The sequence below is a fragment of the Candoia aspera genome, chromosome 1, assembly GCF_035149785.1.
Source record: "Candoia aspera isolate rCanAsp1 chromosome 1, rCanAsp1.hap2, whole genome shotgun sequence".
NCBI lineage: Eukaryota > Metazoa > Chordata > Lepidosauria > Squamata > Boidae > Candoia > Candoia aspera.
This window is the reverse complement of record NC_086153.1, coordinates 314,492,969-314,511,753: the sequence shown is the minus strand read 5'-3', so window position 1 is coordinate 314,511,753 and position 18,785 is coordinate 314,492,969. Positions and strand designations below refer to the sequence as shown.

General features: G+C 36.8%; 1 protein-coding gene across 5 annotated transcripts in view; it reads left to right on the top strand.

Annotated features, from left to right (window-relative positions):
- The window catches only part of PPP1R13B (protein phosphatase 1 regulatory subunit 13B), a 69,185-nt gene that overhangs the window by 7,417 nt on the left and 42,983 nt on the right, over positions 1 to 18,785 (top strand). For 4 of the 5 annotated variants that reach the window (XM_063290385.1, XM_063290383.1, XM_063290384.1 and 1 more), the window contains exon 2: positions 13,194 to 13,341. In XM_063290385.1, coding sequence (XP_063146455.1) covers positions 13,194 to 13,341 — 148 coding nt within the window. Of the gene's footprint in view, positions 1 to 13,193; positions 13,342 to 18,785 lie in introns of those variants that run through there. The other variant, XM_063290386.1, reaches the window with a different exon arrangement.

Sequence of the window (18,785 nt, the reverse complement as noted above, 5' to 3'; positions counted from 1 at the left end):
TAGTAAATAACATTATTACTTCACTATTGTTTATTTTTTGATGTTATGTAAATATATTGAGAGCTCTTCCACCGAAGTCAAATTCCTTGTATGTCTAATCATACTTGGCCAATAAAGTATTCTATTTCTGTTCTATTCTATTCTATTCTATTCTATTCTATTCTACTCTACTCTACTCTACTCTACTCTACTCTACTCTACTCTACTGCTTCTGTCAATACATTTTGTACACCTTTCATATGCTTTGCATAATATTAATTAAGTGTGCTTAAATTGGAAATATTTTTTGAAAGTAGATAGATGCACTTATCACATTACCTGCTTAATTTTATAACTTGGGTTTGCATAAATTTAATACTTAATATTCTAGGTTCCCACAACTTGTTCTACTAAAATATACAGAGCTATATTTTATTGTCTGACTTTTGATATTTTTCTAAGTTGTGTTAATTCAAAATCCTTGCAGGGTCTCATTTCCCAATAACATTTTAAAAAAACCTCATTGTAGTGTACAGCTGTGAGAGGTGCTAAACCTGTGAGTGTGTTTTACGAAACTCTGAATAAATTTCTATTATAAGAGTTTGTTTTAATTATAATTAGATTTTTTGTCACTACTATTCCAATTAAAATTTTAATGTGAGTTGATTGTTATACTGTCCTGTTTAAGTGTAGATTGTACAGTATGGTTGCATAACAGTATGTATTTAGAATAAATAAACAATAAAATGCCGATAAGTACTAGCTGTCAAGAGTCAATATGTTTTAACATGATTTTTTAATTTTTTTTCTCCTAATTCATGGGAAACTTAATGCTACATTTTACCATTTTTTAAATTAGTATACTGTTTAATTACAAAGGAACATGTACTTGTATATTCCTTTTATAAATACAGCAACATGCATACCTTTAGTGATTAATAGCCTTCCTCCTGGAAAGTTTTTTTATTTTGTCAATTTTCTTAGATCTCTTTTATCTCCTTGTAAATTTTGGTGTAATGAAATAGTAATATATTCACCATAGGTGAGCAAGTTTTTGAGTGGAAGCTTGCATTGATGGCTGTGGAATCCCACAACCTGACCCAATAAGTATACCCTCCCCTTCATGTATTTCTTTTTCTTTGTCTCTTCACACACATGTACATAACCCTTCACAAAAGAATTTTAAAGAAAAGGAGATAAAATCTTACAGATGGAGTTTCTCACAGACCTCAGATTTGCTTGAAACCAGCTTGTAGTCCAGTGGTCCTCAACCTTTTTTGGATCTGCACCAAGCTCTTCAATACCTTTACATTTGCAATAAGTTCACTGCCCACCTGTATAAATTGCTATTTTTCAATAATATTTTTAATAAACTGGCACTGTTGTTAAAGTAATTGTATTTTGGTACTGTTAACAAGTTGTTATACTTTTTAATTTATTTAAATTTTAAACTCAAAATTCTAAGTAGGATCTTAAACAAAATGTATTCATGATGCATACAAACATACTCATTAAATATGAAATTATATTAAAATTGTTTTATTTTTCATTATAATGTCATATTTGTGGTTGATGTCCTTCAACCACAATTTGGTATCAGGCTTTAAAGTTGATAGAGTCAAACAAAGAACTCTTCTACTATATCCAAGTGGGTTTTTTTTCTTTCATGAGAACATGACTAACTGCACTAAAACACAATTCAGCAAGATATGAAGTTGGAAAAGTTAATATTAATGACATTTTATTTTCCATTTATAGCTAGATTAATCTTATTCTGCCAGAATTGTCAATATTCACTTTGATTAAAATCAGGTTTGCATTTGTTGTGGGGAATAATTCCAAAATTTCTTCTTGATATGTAACATCTATATCACAGACATCTACTGGAATGGATTCATTATCTATGCATCAGCCTTCAAATTTATTAGGTCAGTGAATCATGATCTTTTCAGCTCTCAGAACATGTATATGTTCTCCAAGTTTTTCTGTCAGCCCTTTTAAGCTCATCTTTGAGAACAGTTCAGTGAATTGATAGAAATCTTTCTGCAATATATTTTATGTGATTAGATCTAACTATATTGCTACTGTAATTAATAATTGTTATTTGCTTATCCTGAAGGTTCAGATTAATTTCATTAAACTTAAATATGCTAGGGATGTAAAATTCCCTTTTTCATTCTTAGTACAGAAATCAATCTTGTGTTTGTTAAGATAGATCTCTAATATTCTTTTGAATAATTCAGCAAAACATGTCAAACAATTCCCTTTAGAAAGCCACAGAATATCCAGTATAGCAACACATAAACACACTGCTCATCACTTTCATGACAAAGTTGTGAAAATTATCGTTCATTCTTGGAATTGATTTTAATCTTGTTGCATTCACCACAGTATTTAGTGAATCAGGTAAACATGGACTTAAACATTTGGCAGCATGAAGTCTGTAAATTACATAATGAGTACGTAGAACTTCTGGAACTTCCTTCTTCAAAAATATTGTTATGATATTTTCTAGCATAAATGGAGCTCCATCAGGTGCATGAACAACAATGTTAATCAGTGGAATATTGGCCTTTTTAGAGTATCCATTTAATGTAGTGAAAATTCATTTCTTTTTGCATTAACTATGTCATTTTTTTGCAAAGGACATTTTCTTTTGTTATGAAGTTGTCAACAAAATATCATACATAGGCCATTAATGAAGCTTTGTTGTCCATAATGGTGGATTTGCTCAACTGTAGTGAGAATTGTTTTATTTTCAGTAATGTCATAAACTGATCCTCAATCTCATTTCCCATTTCATCTGTGTACCTTTGTAAAGCTAATTGATATTAATTTCAGATTGGATTTTGATGTATTACTGTGGAAATTTCATCCTGCAAAGCTGGCATTATTATTACATTGTATGATTTACCGTAGTTAGCAATGATCTCTTAAATGTGATAAATTGCAATAAATCTGTCTATGTCCTTTTCAGAACATTTTTTTAAAATATTGTGGGAACTATTGAATATCTCTTAAATAATTCATAAAGCTTTTGAAAGTCTTCATCATTTGTTTAACTGCTTTACATGAAGGTGATCATGAAGATAGGATGATTTACACCAAGATTTAAATGAGTTGATGCTGGCTGTGTGCATGCAACAGCAATGTATTGTTGGATTCACACAGCAGATTAGACTAAATTTTAATTGCCCAGTGAATTGTGCAAGCTTAGCCTATGTAGTTAATTATGGTTTGGATTGTCTGAACCCAACAAACTGGACTAATTCAGTAATGGTTGGTTCAGTTAGCCAGTGGTTAGTGTAATGTGTGAACACAGCTGATTGATTATATGATTATGTTTTTGACTCCTAGCAACCACATAGATAGATTTTCTCCATGACAAATTAACCTAGTATATTTTAGTCTAGCATGTTGTACAAGCACAGAAAATTAGGTTAAATTTTATACAATTTTTCTGTATTGATTTTGAATTTCTGATGATACATATAGCATATATGATGGTATAGATGGAATTCACAAATGATACAGGAATGAGTAAGCAAGCATATATATTTAAAAATCTCCTGCATTGTAAATGAGTATTATCACTTAATTATAACAACTCTGAATTAATAATTGAAACATCAAGTATCCTGTATAACAGAGTTAGAGACTACTTATGAATAAGTAATTTAAAAATGTTCTGTAAAAGCTCGTTTAGTACTGAGTAACTGCCCAGTAGATGTGTTTTATATACCAGAGGAAACTGAGAATTTTTATACTGCGTATTTTTAGTTCATGATAGAAAAATCAGGATTTTAGCAGTAATAGTAATTTATGAAAATACTGTCTTTAAAATTGCCTTCTCCATGATTACAAGTTTTGAGTTCTAATTACATTGATAGTTTTAATCATTAGCACAATAGTTGTCATTTGGACTCAGAACAAATATTTTTCTTTTAATCTGACTTGCTAACATGCTGATTTGAAAGTAATAGAAATGGCTTGAACCATTGCTTCTATCAGTCATTAAATGAATCTCAAGAGTTTGAGTGTTCAGAACCAAGGCTTGCTCAGTCATCTCATTTCTCATGGAGAACTACAGTTAATGGCAGATTTTAGCAGATTTATTTCAGGGGTTGGCAACCTCTGGCCCATGGTGCATAGTCGCCAAAATAAATATTATATCCACCTGGCCTGCAGCAATCCTAAAAAAGAAGGGCAGCCATTTTGGCAATGGATTCACCAGCTGCCTTGGCACGGGCAAAGCAACAAGTCTCCTGCCCAGTGAAAGCAAGCTGTGAAGTGGAGAAAGAGGAGGAGGAGGAAATGGTGGCAGCCACTCTCAGCATGCGTCTTGAATGAAGTGGTGAGGCCAAGCAGGAGGCAGCAATCTCTCCCGTTTCCTCCTCCTCAGTCTCTGTGCACCCCATTTCCCTTCTCTCCAGTGAGTGAGGCACATAGATGAGCCCAGGGTCTGGGCCTGCCTGGAAAATGGAGGACAAAGCAGCTTCTGCCTCCTATGTGGAAGAAGGTTATTGACCCCTGCCTTATTTCATTTATTAGCTGTACCATTCTTCTGCCCATCATTCACAGTCAGATGGTGAAACAGAGAGGAGAAATTCCACCTTAGAACAATGTCTTTCTTGCTGTCTTAACTACAGCATGACAGCGGGCCTGGTCTTTTTTTCATGATTGAGTTTGCTTATAACTCAGTTCATGCCTTCACTGACATGTTGCTCTTTCAGGCTACATAACAGTTATCATCCTCAAATGCTTCCCACCCCTCATGCTTCTTAGCCCGTTCCCATTCCAGAGGCCTCTCATTTTCCCTAGGAGCTACATAACTGTCTAAAAAGCTGGATGCTTCCAGCCATACTGAAAGTTCATCCAATTTTCTGCTGTGATTTTCTGATTCTGAAAGGTCTGCTGTGGTCCTTATTTATCACAACCACCTGCATCTGGGAGGGTGTATCTTATTTTTTACTTTCAGTACAGGAGGAGTAGACTAGAATATTTGATTCATTGAAAACACTTAGATACTGAATTCATATGAGAACCAGCAAACAATGTATGTACCTGCATACCTCACATCTTCTTCAACAGTTTCTTTTGCAATACCCTGACTAGCCTAAAGTGCCCAACTGGCTGAGCAGTGAGGTCTGGCACCTACCAGCAGTTCTGACTCAGTGAAAGAGGGGACTTGTTTCGGGGAGACAATTGTATGACTGATGATAAAGAGACAGAGACTGTTTATTTTGTTTGCTTTCTTTAGGTATTGTACTGGTTTTAATTCTGTGCCACCCAGAGTAGATTTTGAGTTGGAGCAGCGCTATAAATTGAAATTGTAAAAACTAATAAAAACTTGCTATATTTTAATAAACATTAAAAGCACAACTGAAAACAATGCCAATGAGGAAAAAATGGAAGGTAGCAGGAGAAGCTTGTGCAGCTGCACGAAACTCAGTGAAAATCTGAAATCCATAACATTACATAACAGGAGGGGGAAAGAGGGACAATCACCAAGGAAGAATACATACAGCTAACCCAGAACAGTAGAGATGGTGTCAGAAAAGCCAGAATGAACTAACAGTTGTGATAAATGTTAACAACTGTAGAAAGATTCCAATGTATTCAGAATTTAAAAAAAGAGAAAAGCAGATCATTTGCTTAATAAAGATGGTAAAATTCTAACATATGACTAAGAGGAGGTGGAATTATTCAACTCCTATTTTGGCTTAGTCTTCTCTGAAAAGAACATGTATATTTCACAGGGTAGCTGAGAAGTCTAGGATGAAAAGACAAGATTGATGCCTGAGATTGGTCTGTTTACTATAAATGAGTTTAAATCATCAGAATCAGATGAATTACATTCTGTGGTAGTGAAGGTGCTTGTTGAGGGATGTCCAAACCATTATGTATTATTTTTAGAATTTTTGGAGAATAGATGAAATGTCAGACAACTGGAGGACAGCAAACGTTTTTCCTATCTTATAAAAGAAAAAAAAGATCCTGAGAATACAGAACAATCTGACATCAGGACTTGGCAAGTTTCTAAAACAGGTCTTAATCCAATTGTTTTCAGAATAGTTAAGGATCAGTATGGTAATTATTAGAATGGATTTGTCAAGGAGAAGTCTTGTCAGAGTAATCAAATCTCACTTTTTGATCGAATAAGTTTCTTAGCAGATTGTGGGAATGCTATAGATGTAATACATCTTGATTTCAGCAACAAAGAGAACTCCAGCAAACTAATAAATGGGGGCTAGAAGGCATAACAATTAGATGTATATATAATGAAAGCAAAAAGTATATTAGAAGAGCATTTGTCAATGCTTATACATTTAACTGGAGAAGAGCATCAAGTGAGGTACCAAAGTCTAGGGCTCTGTGTTCTTCAACAACCTTATTAATCACATGAATGATGAGGTGAATGGATTGTACATCAAATTTGCAGATGCTAAAATTTGGATGAAATAGCTAATACCTAAAAGGCAAAAATAAAATGCAAAATAAACTTTGTAAATTAGAGAAGTGGGCTGAATGAAACTTAACAGACAAATGCAAATTATCTGAGATTTCCTGATCTTTGTATAAATGCTTATCATTGTTACTTTTTTTCTCATCAGTGTGGAATGATGGAATCTTGGAATATATAGCCAGAGGTTGTATGTATGTATTATATGTAATAAAACCTCTTTTTTTTTCTGTTTAATTCAATAACCACGTTAAATTCTCTCATTGTTAGGACCTGCATTTCCTAAACTGAGGCAGTGGTTAATACTACACACTTGATCAAATGAATTCTTCTTGTAAACTTACCTAATTAGGTGAAACCCAATCCACAGTATCTGCTGTCACTAGGCTCTGTCTTGTTTCACTAGCCTGGCTTATCTTTACACGTCATTATCTCTTGTATTCATTTACTAGGCATCCAGAGGATACCCATTTAAGTAGATTCTCACTGCAGCCTGTGCACAAAAACTATTTTAGATTTTAGTTTTCACTGTGTATTCTTATTTTTTAAAATTAAATTTTACACATGAGGAACACTTTAAGGATGATTCTTCAAAGCCTCCTAAACATATCAGAAGAGAAAGGTTGGCAACTTGGCAAGAACAGCATAAATCTGAGAAATAGAAAAGTAAACAAAATAATGAAAAAAAAGGTGAGAATGTAAACAACTTTCTTGTTTTCCATTATTGTGATGCTTTTAGAACAATTTTTAAGGTGTTATCTTGCAATTATGATGTACTACAGACACAGTAATGTCTTGATCTGTAGAAGTTTACTGTGTTTGTATATGTTTTTGTTTTCACTTGCATGCTTACATTTTGTGCTTGAATTCTTTTATATAACATTTTAGAATATTGTTACAGTCACGCTGTTTTGTAGATATTATCTTACAAGTTAAAAATTATGTTACAAATATTAATAAGGGCAGTGGAGATTTTTAAAAGCAGCATAAATTTCTACATGCCTTTCATATTTATAATAACCTGTATTTAAAAGCATTCTGCTTGTAAAAACAGGTTTTTTGCTGCTGTTTCTTAAAATGGGGGGGTTGCTTTATTACTGTACTTAATATCTGTGACTAAATATGAAGAAAATTCATTTTTCTGCTATTTAGGATCCTTCATTTATTGCATTTAAATGATGTAGATCTGGAGAATTCTCTGGTGGCCTTGGCACCTGTATAATACTTTTCTGATAGCCCCCTGGTACTTTACAAAGAATAAAGATGCAAAACCATTACTAGTTTTTTTTAACTCTGACAAATATTTGTCAGTTGGAAAAATAATGCACTGTTTTGCAGTGAACAAGAGGCTATTGTACAGTCAGAGAGATTTAGAAGGTTAGTTTCCATGGTTTGACCTTGCAGTGGTAATTTACAAAGTCATGCCTTAGGCTATTTTTACTAACAACAGTTAAACAGCTTTTGCATTTCCTGAATCTGTAGATTAAATAATACATTTAAATTGTCTTGAATACTCAGTCAGTATAAATGTCTGCCTAAAAGTTTTATTATAATCTCATGACACATTTCAAGGTGAAAGCCACTCTTCATATCACTTATAAAATATCCTTGAGGGCATGTTACATGATCACTGCTTTGTGCAGTTGTTCTTCATTTATTATTTGCAGTTCATATTCTCCTCTGCATAGATTTTGTAAGCTTGAATCTCTATATTGCAACTAGACACCCCTAGTTACCTCTTCCTCTCTTTGAGGAAGACTGCAGTCGCTGCAAGGAAAAGAGACTGGAGTTAAATGGGTTGTATGCATTATCAGAATATAATTTTATTGAATCATACTTTTCCAAGTAGCAGACCTAATTGATCACAAACAGTTCTTGTGACCAGAAGTAAAAATCCCTTGTTTTACCATTTCGTAGGAAGCAAGAATTATATGAAATGTCTCCTGTTGTAATAGGTAAAGAAATTTGTTAAGATTTAACTAAGTTGTATTCATCTTCTTATAACACTTTTAAAATAGTTGAGCTTCAGAATGTGTTATCTTACATTTTGTCAGCTTGGTTGTAATGTACTTTTTTGATAATAGGACATTGTAAAGATTGTTCTCTGGATTTGGGTTTCTGTTGCCTTTTTCTTATTTGGAGGCTAATTGAGATAATGTATTTCCTTCTGAAGCAAATAACTGCCCAGAGTCCCTCCTTTGGGGGGGAGATGGGCGGTGATAAAAATGTGATAAAATAAATAAATAAAGGTATTGTCAGTTCTTGATTCTTCAAGGAAAATATCACCAAGACTACTTTCTGCCTCTTCTTCATTTCCAATGGCTACAGTTTTACCCAAATAGAATGAAATGGCACATCTTTAAAAAAGGGTTATGTTAATATGTGCTTGATGATGCCTTGTGCTGCTAACAGATTTTAACCGCTCAGAGTCCCTCTTGGGGGGGAGATGGGCAGTAGCAAAAATTTGAGAAATAAAAGCAAACAACAAAAACAACAAAATAACATTTTATTGACTCAGTATGAATACTGTGACTGTAATGTAGCTTGTTTGATTTTGGTTTAATGTGTGAATGCAGCTATTGATCCTAAGGGTACAATTCTGTTCTATGCTACTGCTTCAACAGAATAAGGCAAAATTGTAGAAGAATAACCATCATTCCAATAGAAGAGAATATATGTAGCTCAGGGTTGAACTGTAAGAATCCTTGGTGCTCTCTGAGCTTGGTTGTTTGCTTGCAAACATTTCATTACCTGACTAGGTGACATCATCAGTGATAGTCAGGTAATGAAACGTCTGCAAGCAAACAACCAAGCTCAGAGAGCACCAAGGACTTCACGGAATAAATTTATCTCAGTAGAATTAAAAGCCTAATCTAGCATTTAAAATGAAATCATTGCAGATTTGGAACTGAGGCAGTAAGCTCGGTGTGCTTATTTGATTTACACACATAACTCCATTCATAATAATAAATTTCATAGCTTTATAATAATACATTCTATTAAGCTTCTGTATACAATATGAACCTATCTGGATTCTTTTCAATCAGGGTCAGGTTTTCAACAGCACTGAAACAGCGTCGGTTGCCGTCTGTGGAGGATGAGGGTGGTGCATTTGTCCTGTCCTCCTGGCCCTCTTAGTGGCTTTTGATACCAATGACTGTGATATCCTTCTGAATCTGCTCCAGGTGCTGGGAGTGGGGGGCACTGTTTTGTTCTGTGGCCAGTTCCAGTCAGTGTTGGAGGGGGGATAGATTGATGTGGGGTGCTTTAGGGATTAAGTCTTTCACTCTTCTTCTTTAATATCTACATGAGATTGCTGGGAGAGGTCATCCTTTGGCACAGCGGGCAATATTATCAATATGCTGATTAAACCCAGCTAAACATCTTCACCCTAGCTGGCTAAGTGATGATAGCCCAGTGTTGGCACAGTGCCTGAGGCTGTAAGGGTCTGGATGGGGAGGAACTGGCTTCAACTCGACCCCAGAAAGATGGACTGGCTCTGGGTTTTTGGTCCTTCTGGGTCCTCCTCCTGACATGTCATCTTTTACTCTTGTTAGGATAGCACTCCCCCAATGTGCAACTTGGGGGCCCTCCTGGTCTCATGGGTCCTGCTTAAGGAGCAAGTGGAAGCCATGGCTAGGAGTCCTTTGCACAGATCCATTTTGTGTAGCACCCATTCCTGGATTGGGAGCACCTTGCTCACAGTCATTCACACCCTGGTCATTTCCTGGTTGGATTATGATAATTCACTGTACATGGGGCTGCCTTTGAAAACTATCCAGAAATTACAACTGGCACTCCTTGAAGACTATCCAGAATGTGGTGTTGTGCCCCATGGTTTACTTATATTACACCAGTGCTGTGTGAGCTGCACTGGCTTCCAGTTTCTTTCTGGGTACAATTCAAGGTTCTGATTACCACCTTTAAAGCTCTAAAAGGCATGGAACCAGGTTTTTTGCAGGATTGCTTCTCTCTGAGGTCAGATAGGGTGGGTGTGCTGCAGGTCCCTTCCCTTAAATGATCTCATCTAGTAGGACTTAGGAAGTGTGCCTTTTTCATAGTAGCCCATGCCTTGTGGAACACCCTTCCCCCAAAGATCCAGCACCCCCTCTCCACCTCCTTGCGTTCCAGAAGGCTTTGAAGAGCTGGCTCTTCCCACAAGCATTGGGATAGAATGAGTCTGGAGCCCAGCTAGACAGTATGTGGGTATGTGGGACAGTGCTGCCTTGGGGCACCATAACTTTTATTGGGCTTTTCTTGAGTTTTTGTTTTGATTTGGGGGGGGGCAGTTGCTGTTTTTATTGTTTTTGAGTCACCCAGGGTTGTGGTTGCAATATGGGTGGTTATAGAAATCTTTTAAAATAAATAAACAAACTTTGATACTGTGAGATGTGGCAACAACTAACTGACCTTGGCAAATCTCAGATGCTAAGGAATGCCAGGCCTGGTGGTACTTGAATGGGGAATGTAGGCTACATTGGGAAGTCAGAAAACATCTTGTATGAAGATAGTGGTAAACCATTGCTCTCTATTCCAGTTGGTACAATTTGTGAGCCAACAAATGTATAAATAAACCTTTAACTTTGCTGTCTGCCTGAGACTGACAAATGACAGCAATGAGTCACTTAGGACACAGTATGTGGCTGGTGGCCAGTGTTGGCTTGAGAGGTTATAGATTGTGAGAATTATGTTTGAGACAGGTTTTTGAAATGCCTCCAAAATTTGTATTGTGACATAATATACAAATTCTGCCCTTGGTGATTTGTTGTGATATTGCATCCAAGTATATAAGGAGCAGAGCTTGCATTGTGATGTCACAACATATTTTATCATTTTGACAAAATCTCAGCTTGCTCTGGTCAAACCTGACATGAAGATTTCCTTTAATTAATAAAGAATCTCTTGTGCTACTTGGAGGGGCCTTCTCCCCTGAAAAAACATTACCATAGAATATTAAAGAAGAAACATGAACTGAAATCTAGAGAAGTTCTATCATTTGTACAAATCATGGGGGGGGGGGTTTCTTCACATTTTGTATTACTTATACTTTAAATCGCTCGTAGCAATTAAATACCATTTAAAAGCAAGCTCAGATGGCTGTGACACATGTAGTTCCCATTGTGTACCAATCATGAAGGCTTGCTTTTCAAACCATACCCCATTGGCATATGGTCACTATAAATACCTAAACCCTAATTGCAAATAAAGTCTTGCTTTTAATTGGGGAAGTATTTGTGCTTGGGATTTAAATGGTCTGTTTGCAGGATTCTGCTGCATGTACTTTGCAGTGGGAAAACTGCTTGTGCTTTATGTATTAGGATTTCTTTTCCAGTGGAAACTGCATGTACTCCGTGTATGAATATAAAATTTCAGAATTATTTGGAGTACTATGATACCGTGCCAGATGCTTTGTTACAGAGACACTCTCCTAATAAATTGTACTAAACCATGACATTATTTATATTTATATTTGCTATTAAGACAATCCTAGATAATTATGGTTTATTCAGTATGCATTTCTTTTATTTCCACATATCTATTTCATATTAAGTTTTCCACATAGGGTGGGCACACTCAGGTCCCCTCCCTTAAATGTTGTCATCTGATGGGACTTCAGAGGCGTGCCTTCTCAGTGGCCTCCCCAGCCCTTTGGAACAGCCTCCCACCTAAGATCTGAGAGATCCCTACCCCTTTAGCCTTCCAAAGTGCTGTCCACTTCCTCAGGATTGACCAGCTTGGGCTCCTCCCAGATAACCAAGCTAGGATGTGCCTCAGGCATGTCCACTGGATCTGCCCAGCCAGAGTCCAACTTCAAATGAAGTCAAGCAACTTTATCCAATAGACGCCTAGAATAGTCTTCACAGCAATCCTGCAAGGGTTCACCTGCCCCACCCCATTTATCCAAGAGGGCCCTGGTCCCTCCTCTTCCTCCAGCAATGCCCTAGGCATTTCTCGTATTGTTTCATTTTCCGGATCCCTGCTGTGAATCCTCTACAGGATCCAGAATCACAGAGAGACCACACATTCCTGCTCATTCCAGGCTGCAACTAAGGCCTCAGCCAAATCATGCACCAGAGCCTCAGGAATAACCCCAAGCTCCCTCTGAAACCAGTGTTCTTTTATTAGTGGTTACAGATAACTGTTTGTTTATTTGTTTGTTTATAATGGCTATTTATAAAAATAATAAAGGTGGATAAAAAATCTAAAAAATATATTACTGGATGAGTGCTAAGGAATGGATTTGTTCCACTCATTCTATGGATCCAACCACATTTATCTAAGGTCTCATTTACTGGAATTTAACAACAAGCTATAGTAAAAACTATATCCTTATTAAGGCTTCTTGATGAAATGGTATGCACTGCTTAAATTAGCATTTGATTGAAAACCAGATGTGTACTGTTTTTGCTGACTTGCACTCTGATTGCCAGTCTATGAGTATAATCTATTGGTTCTTTCCGGTCACACTTTAACCATGAATTATCTGAACCTAGATATAAAACATTGCCAGAACATGACTATTTGACAACAGATGGGAGTTGTAATTTCTTCTATTAACTCTGTTGATCTTTGGGCATACCTTTATTCTTTATTTCATTTTTCAGTGAACATTTGCTTAATTTTATAAAGGCTCCTTGTTCTGTAGTTTAAAAAACCATTGTCTCAGGACAGTGCACCAGATTATGCAGATCAGACCCTGTATGACTTTAAATGTTTGCTGTATACAGTATAGTGGCTTCCTGTTTTTCAGATGATATTGACTGTGTTCCTGAGCAATAATGAGCAGATTTTGACTGAAGTGCCAATTACTCCTGAAACAACCTGCCGAGATGTGGTGGAATTTTGCAAAGAGCCTGGTGAAGGTAGTTGTCATCTTTCTGAAGTGTGGCGTGGAAATGGTAAGTGATATGTTGGCATTCTGAGCAATTTCTCTATGCTGCATTATGCCAGGTTTATCATTCATCAACCAGCAGTTGCATGGTTTTCAGTAACATTTTAAAAGAATATACCTTTACTATAATGAATTACAGCATAAAACAATAGAGTTGAACATCAAATACAAAGTCATATATGTATTTATACTCACTAAATAGAATTAACATATTTAAATCCATTTTGAAGAAGGAGAGTTTCAAAATATCCATTGTGTAGTTAGCAATATAAAAAGTCTAAGAAGTAAATTAATCTACAGGAAATACCACAAAGCTTTTGGTTAAGAGGTAGGGAGAACAGATACCTTTTTAAAAGCTGCTTGAAAGAAACAATCGGGGGTGCAACCATATATCACTCCGAACAGCATTCCCTTGGGTAGGACCAGTTTTGAGGCTTCTGTCTTAGTGATGCCTGACTGATCATGGAAGCAAGTTGAGTATGACTGCAAGAGGTTATCTTAAACCACATGCTCACGTGGGTTTTGCAGAACTTTTAACCAGTACCTGGATCCAATTTTGGGGGAACTTTGCCTTCATTAAAGGTCTGCACTTCCAATTTAGCTCCAAAATTGAGAACTCATGCAGCTGATAAACAGGATCTGACTATCTAGCCTGAGAAGAACTAAAACAACCACAGGTGAAGTTTCTATAGCTTCTTAAATGCAGCACTACTTTGAGCACATTACAGTAGTCCAGTTTTGTTATGACTAAGGCTGCAGCAGCCAGGTAAAGGCATTTCTGCTACTTCTGATTCCACAGAGGCTACTGAAGCTTTTTTCTAAATTACTTCTAATTCCAGAGTTTATAGCTGTCCTGAGAGCAGAATATGGTCAACAGAGGTGTAAGTTTGCGTTTGATGGATAGATAGAAAAATAGATAATGCAGGAGCCCAGAGCTCCAGATGACTTCCCCTAGCTGTTCCATGTAAATGTTAAGCTCCATAAGAGACAGTGGAACCCCACAGTATTCCCCACAGTGGAACCCCACTAGTTACCTCGTTGTCGCTAAATTTTCACTGGAAGAAGTGTGTTCAATCTTGTGACGATGGCATGCCTTTAACATGAACCTGAACTAAATGTGCATATTTAACCTTAAACCTATAGTTCTTAATAGAATTCTGATGAGATATTCTGAATGGAAGAGGTTTCTGCCTGCTTGATCTTGGTAAAAAGTAAAAAAGATCACATGATTATCTTAATTATCATTAGGACGAGGATTTCTATGACATGTCATATTTTTTCTGGAACCTTTATTTGAATTTATAAGTAAGTTAAAACATGTTTTAGAGTAATCTGGTGAGTATTAGATGCTTTTTATTTTGCCTGAAAAGTAATATTTCGACTTTTTAAAGGTGTTACGTCATATTTCTGCTTAATTTTGTGACAAATGCCATATTTTGGTCATTGGCGACCCTCCTGATAAGCCAGCAAGTTCAAGCCAGCAAAGAAAGTGAGAATTTGCCTGTTTTTTTTTTAATTATTATTTTTCTTATTCACTCCCCAACTCAGGGGAGAGGTGTGTGTGTGTGTGTGAGAGAGAGAGAGAGAGAGATGGGAACAAAGGCTTCTCCCTTGACCTGGCCTGAAAAAAAAGGTGAGAATTTGCCTATTTTTTTTCTTATTTGCTCTCCAACTCAGGGCTCTGTTTGTGTTCGAGGTGGTGGAGTCACGTGAGAGCTGCAGTCTGATTTCAACATGCCTAAAAGTAGATGTTCAGCGAGTGTGAAATTACGGCGTCTTGTTCAAGAACTTGGGAGCAGATTTTCAGTAGCGATGGTGATACTTTGTTTTGTAAATTGTGTGAAGTTAAGGTATCGGCCCAAAAGCCTTTTAATATTCAACGGCATTGTGACACCATGAAACACAAGAGTTGTTTAGCGAGATTTACCTTCACTGAGAACAGGCAACGTCTCCTTTTCGAGAGAGCTGCTTCTTCAACTGCAGGTTCCTCAAATACCCAGTCAGAATTTTGTAAGGATCTCTGTACAATGATGGTTACTTCAGATATTCCCTTAAGGAAATTAGGTAGTGGTAGCCTCAGGCATTTTTTGGAGAAGTACACCAGTCACCCGATTCCAAATGAATCAACTCTAAGGAAAAATTACGTCTCTGCCTGCTATGAAGGTGTGTTAGGAAAAAGAAGATCTGCTGTTGACAACAAGAAGATAATGGGTTTCAATAGATGAAACGAGTGATGTAAATGGAAGATATGTAGCCAGTGTTGTTACTGGCACTCTGAAATGTGACAAGCCTGGTGAAGTATTTCTTCTAACATGTGAAACTCTACAAAAAGTAAACAATGCCATTATTGCTATGCTCTTTGACGATTCTGTGAAACTGCTCTGGCCGGATGGTGTAAAAAGGGGAAATATCCTTTTCTTTGTAACAGGTGCTGCTCCATACATGACTAAAGCAGCCAAGGGACTTAAACTTCTTCATCCAAAAACGATCCATATCACATGCCTTGAACATGGTTTACACAGAGTGGCCGAAGAGATTCGAAGCAATTATCCTGATGTAGATAAGGTAGTTATCTACAAGTTCTTAGTGGTATGGGGATACCAAGTCATCTTGTATGCCTCCTGAAGAATCTGTATAACGACCAAGTCGCAACAGTAAGAACAGACCACGGAACAACGGACTGGTTTAAGATTGGGAAAGGAGTACGGCAGGGCTGTATACTCTCACCCTACCTATTCAACTTGTACGCAGAACACATCATGCGACATGCTGGGCTTGAGGAATCCAAGGCTGGAGTTAAAATCGCTGGAAGAAACGTTAACAATCTCAGATATGCAGATGATACCACTTTGATGGCTGAAAGCGAAGAGGAACTGAGGAGCCTTATGATGCAGGTGAAAGAAGAAAGTGCAAAAGCTGGCTTGCAGCTAAACCTCAAAAAAGCCAAGATTATGGCAACCAGCTTGATTGATAACTGGCAAACAGATGGAGAAAATGTAGAAGCAGTGAAAGACTTTGTATTCCTAGGTGCGAAGATTACTGCAGATGCTGACTGCAGTCAGGAAATCAGAAGACGCTTAATCCTTGGGAGAAGAGCAATGACAAATCTCAATAAAATAGTTAAGAGCAGAGACATCACATTGACAACAAAGGCCCGCATAGTTAAAGCAATGGTGTTCCCCGTAGTAACATATGGCTGCGAGAGCTGGACCATAAGGAAGGCTGAGAGAAGGAAGATTGATGCTTTTGAACTGTGGTGTTGGAGGAAAATTCTGAGAGTGCCTTGGACTGCAAGAAGATCAAACCAGTCCATCCTCCAGGAAATAAAGCCAGACTGCTCACTTGAGGGAATGATATTAAAGGCCAAACTGAAATACTTTGGCCACATAATGAGAAGACAGGACACCCTGGAGAAGATGCTGATGCTAGGGAGAGTGGAAGGCAAAAGGAAGAGGGGCCGACCAAGGGCAAGATGGATAGATGATATTCTAGAGGTGACGGACTCGTCCCTGGGGGAGCTGGGGGTGTTGATGACCGACAGGAAGCTCTGGCGTGGGCTGGTCCATGAAGTCACGAAGAGTCGGAAGCGACTAAACGAATAAACAACAACAAGATAAGATAATTTCAAATGGGGGGAAAAGTGTTCATTAAAGCTCCACTTTGAGTACAGAAGTTCAAAGAAATTGCTCCTACTTTGTCTCTCCCTCTCCAACCTGTTGTGACACGTTGGGGGACTTGGCTGGATGCGGCTATGTACTATTTCAGAGATTATGCTTCCTTGCAGCGGATAGTTAAAGAATTCGACTGTTGTGAATCTTCCTTCATCAAGATTGTGGAAGATTCCTTTTCTGAAACCTTGGCTGGAAACTTAGCATATTATAGGATCTAACTTCAGTGGATTATCAAGAGCAATCACCTGCCTTGAAACTGTAGGAATGGAACTTAGTGATGCAGTGAACATTGTAAAACAAACAGAGTGATTTAAAGCAAGCAAAGCGGAAAGTGGCTGAAAAAATTAGCGATAAACAGCAAAGAGTGCTGCAATCTAATCTGGGTTATTCAACACTTTGCAAAATAAGTAATGTTCTAAATGGACTCGAAGCAAAATTTGAAGACTTCGAGCCAGAATTTTCTCCAGGTGAGTCTGCTTTTTTCAAATTTGTTCCTATAACCTCTTGTGATGTCGAACGGAGTTTCTCCAGATACAAGAACATACTGGTGGACAACAGAAGGAGTTTTGAGTTTGATAACCTCAAGATGCACGTGGTCATCCAATGCAATTCTGCTGTTAATGAAAACTAATCCAGGGATGACCATTTTACTCTCAAAATGTTCATTTGATTCCTTCAATACTGGCACTTCTGCATAGGAAGTGAAGAAGAATAAACCTTTTAATTTGTGTCTGTGTGTGTGTGTGTGTGTGTAAGCACAGATTTTGAAAAACTGGGTGCTAATTTCAGAAAAATTCTAAAGGCATATTTTTGCTTTAAAGGTCATATTTTTGGTTTAATTGGTCATATTTAAATATTTTAAGGTCATAAATGCTTGCACATTTCTAACATTTTTAGGTCACAGAAATCCTCACCCTAATTATCATAAAGTAGCACTAGCAGTGGGAATACAAGTAAACTGTCATGATCCCAAAAAACTGGTGAAGAACAAATCAAATGAAAATATTTAGGAATTTAGCACCAATGCATGTGTAGACATATTGAAACACTTGGAAGATAAATGTAATGAATAGCATCTTTTAAGAGACTGAAATCAGCCTATTACATACTCTTTCCCAAATCAAATCCTTTTGTTACTTTTAATTGCACTTAAGCATAGATTGGCATCAACATTAACTAGATTCAGTAGTTACTTGTTCTCCTGCTTAACCAGGATTCTGGATTCAGTTTCACATTATTTTTAGAACTCTTACTAAATGCAGGATTTGATTAGTTTTTAACATGGTAAGATAGTGCCAAACTATCTATAAGCCATAGTTTAATGGGAGATAAAGACTAGATTAGAAGGTCAGAATAATTACTAGCAGTTATTATGTAGTATAAAAACAGTTATGCCTGAAGAGTTTAAATATTGTCTCTGAAAAATATAATTTGTTTTGATACAGAAAGAATAATTATTTCTTGTGCTGGAATAAACTTTGATTTTATTATAACTTCTTACCAATATTTTAGCATATTTTAATGATGTTTGGGAAACATGACTGTAAGAGGACTTCCTATTTAGGTATGCAATGAATAGAAAATCGTGCTTGGGGGATGCATATAATAGATAGTGACATTCTTTTAAGTCATTGCTTTGCTTGGTATTATTTCATATTTTCATCAATGGCTTGTTTTGTCAGATAGTAAAATAGAGGTGTAACATCGCCTCGTTGGCTTTTGTGTTAGGATGATGGGCTGTGTGAGATGTGGCTTACAAATTGTTTGAGTGTAATTGTTT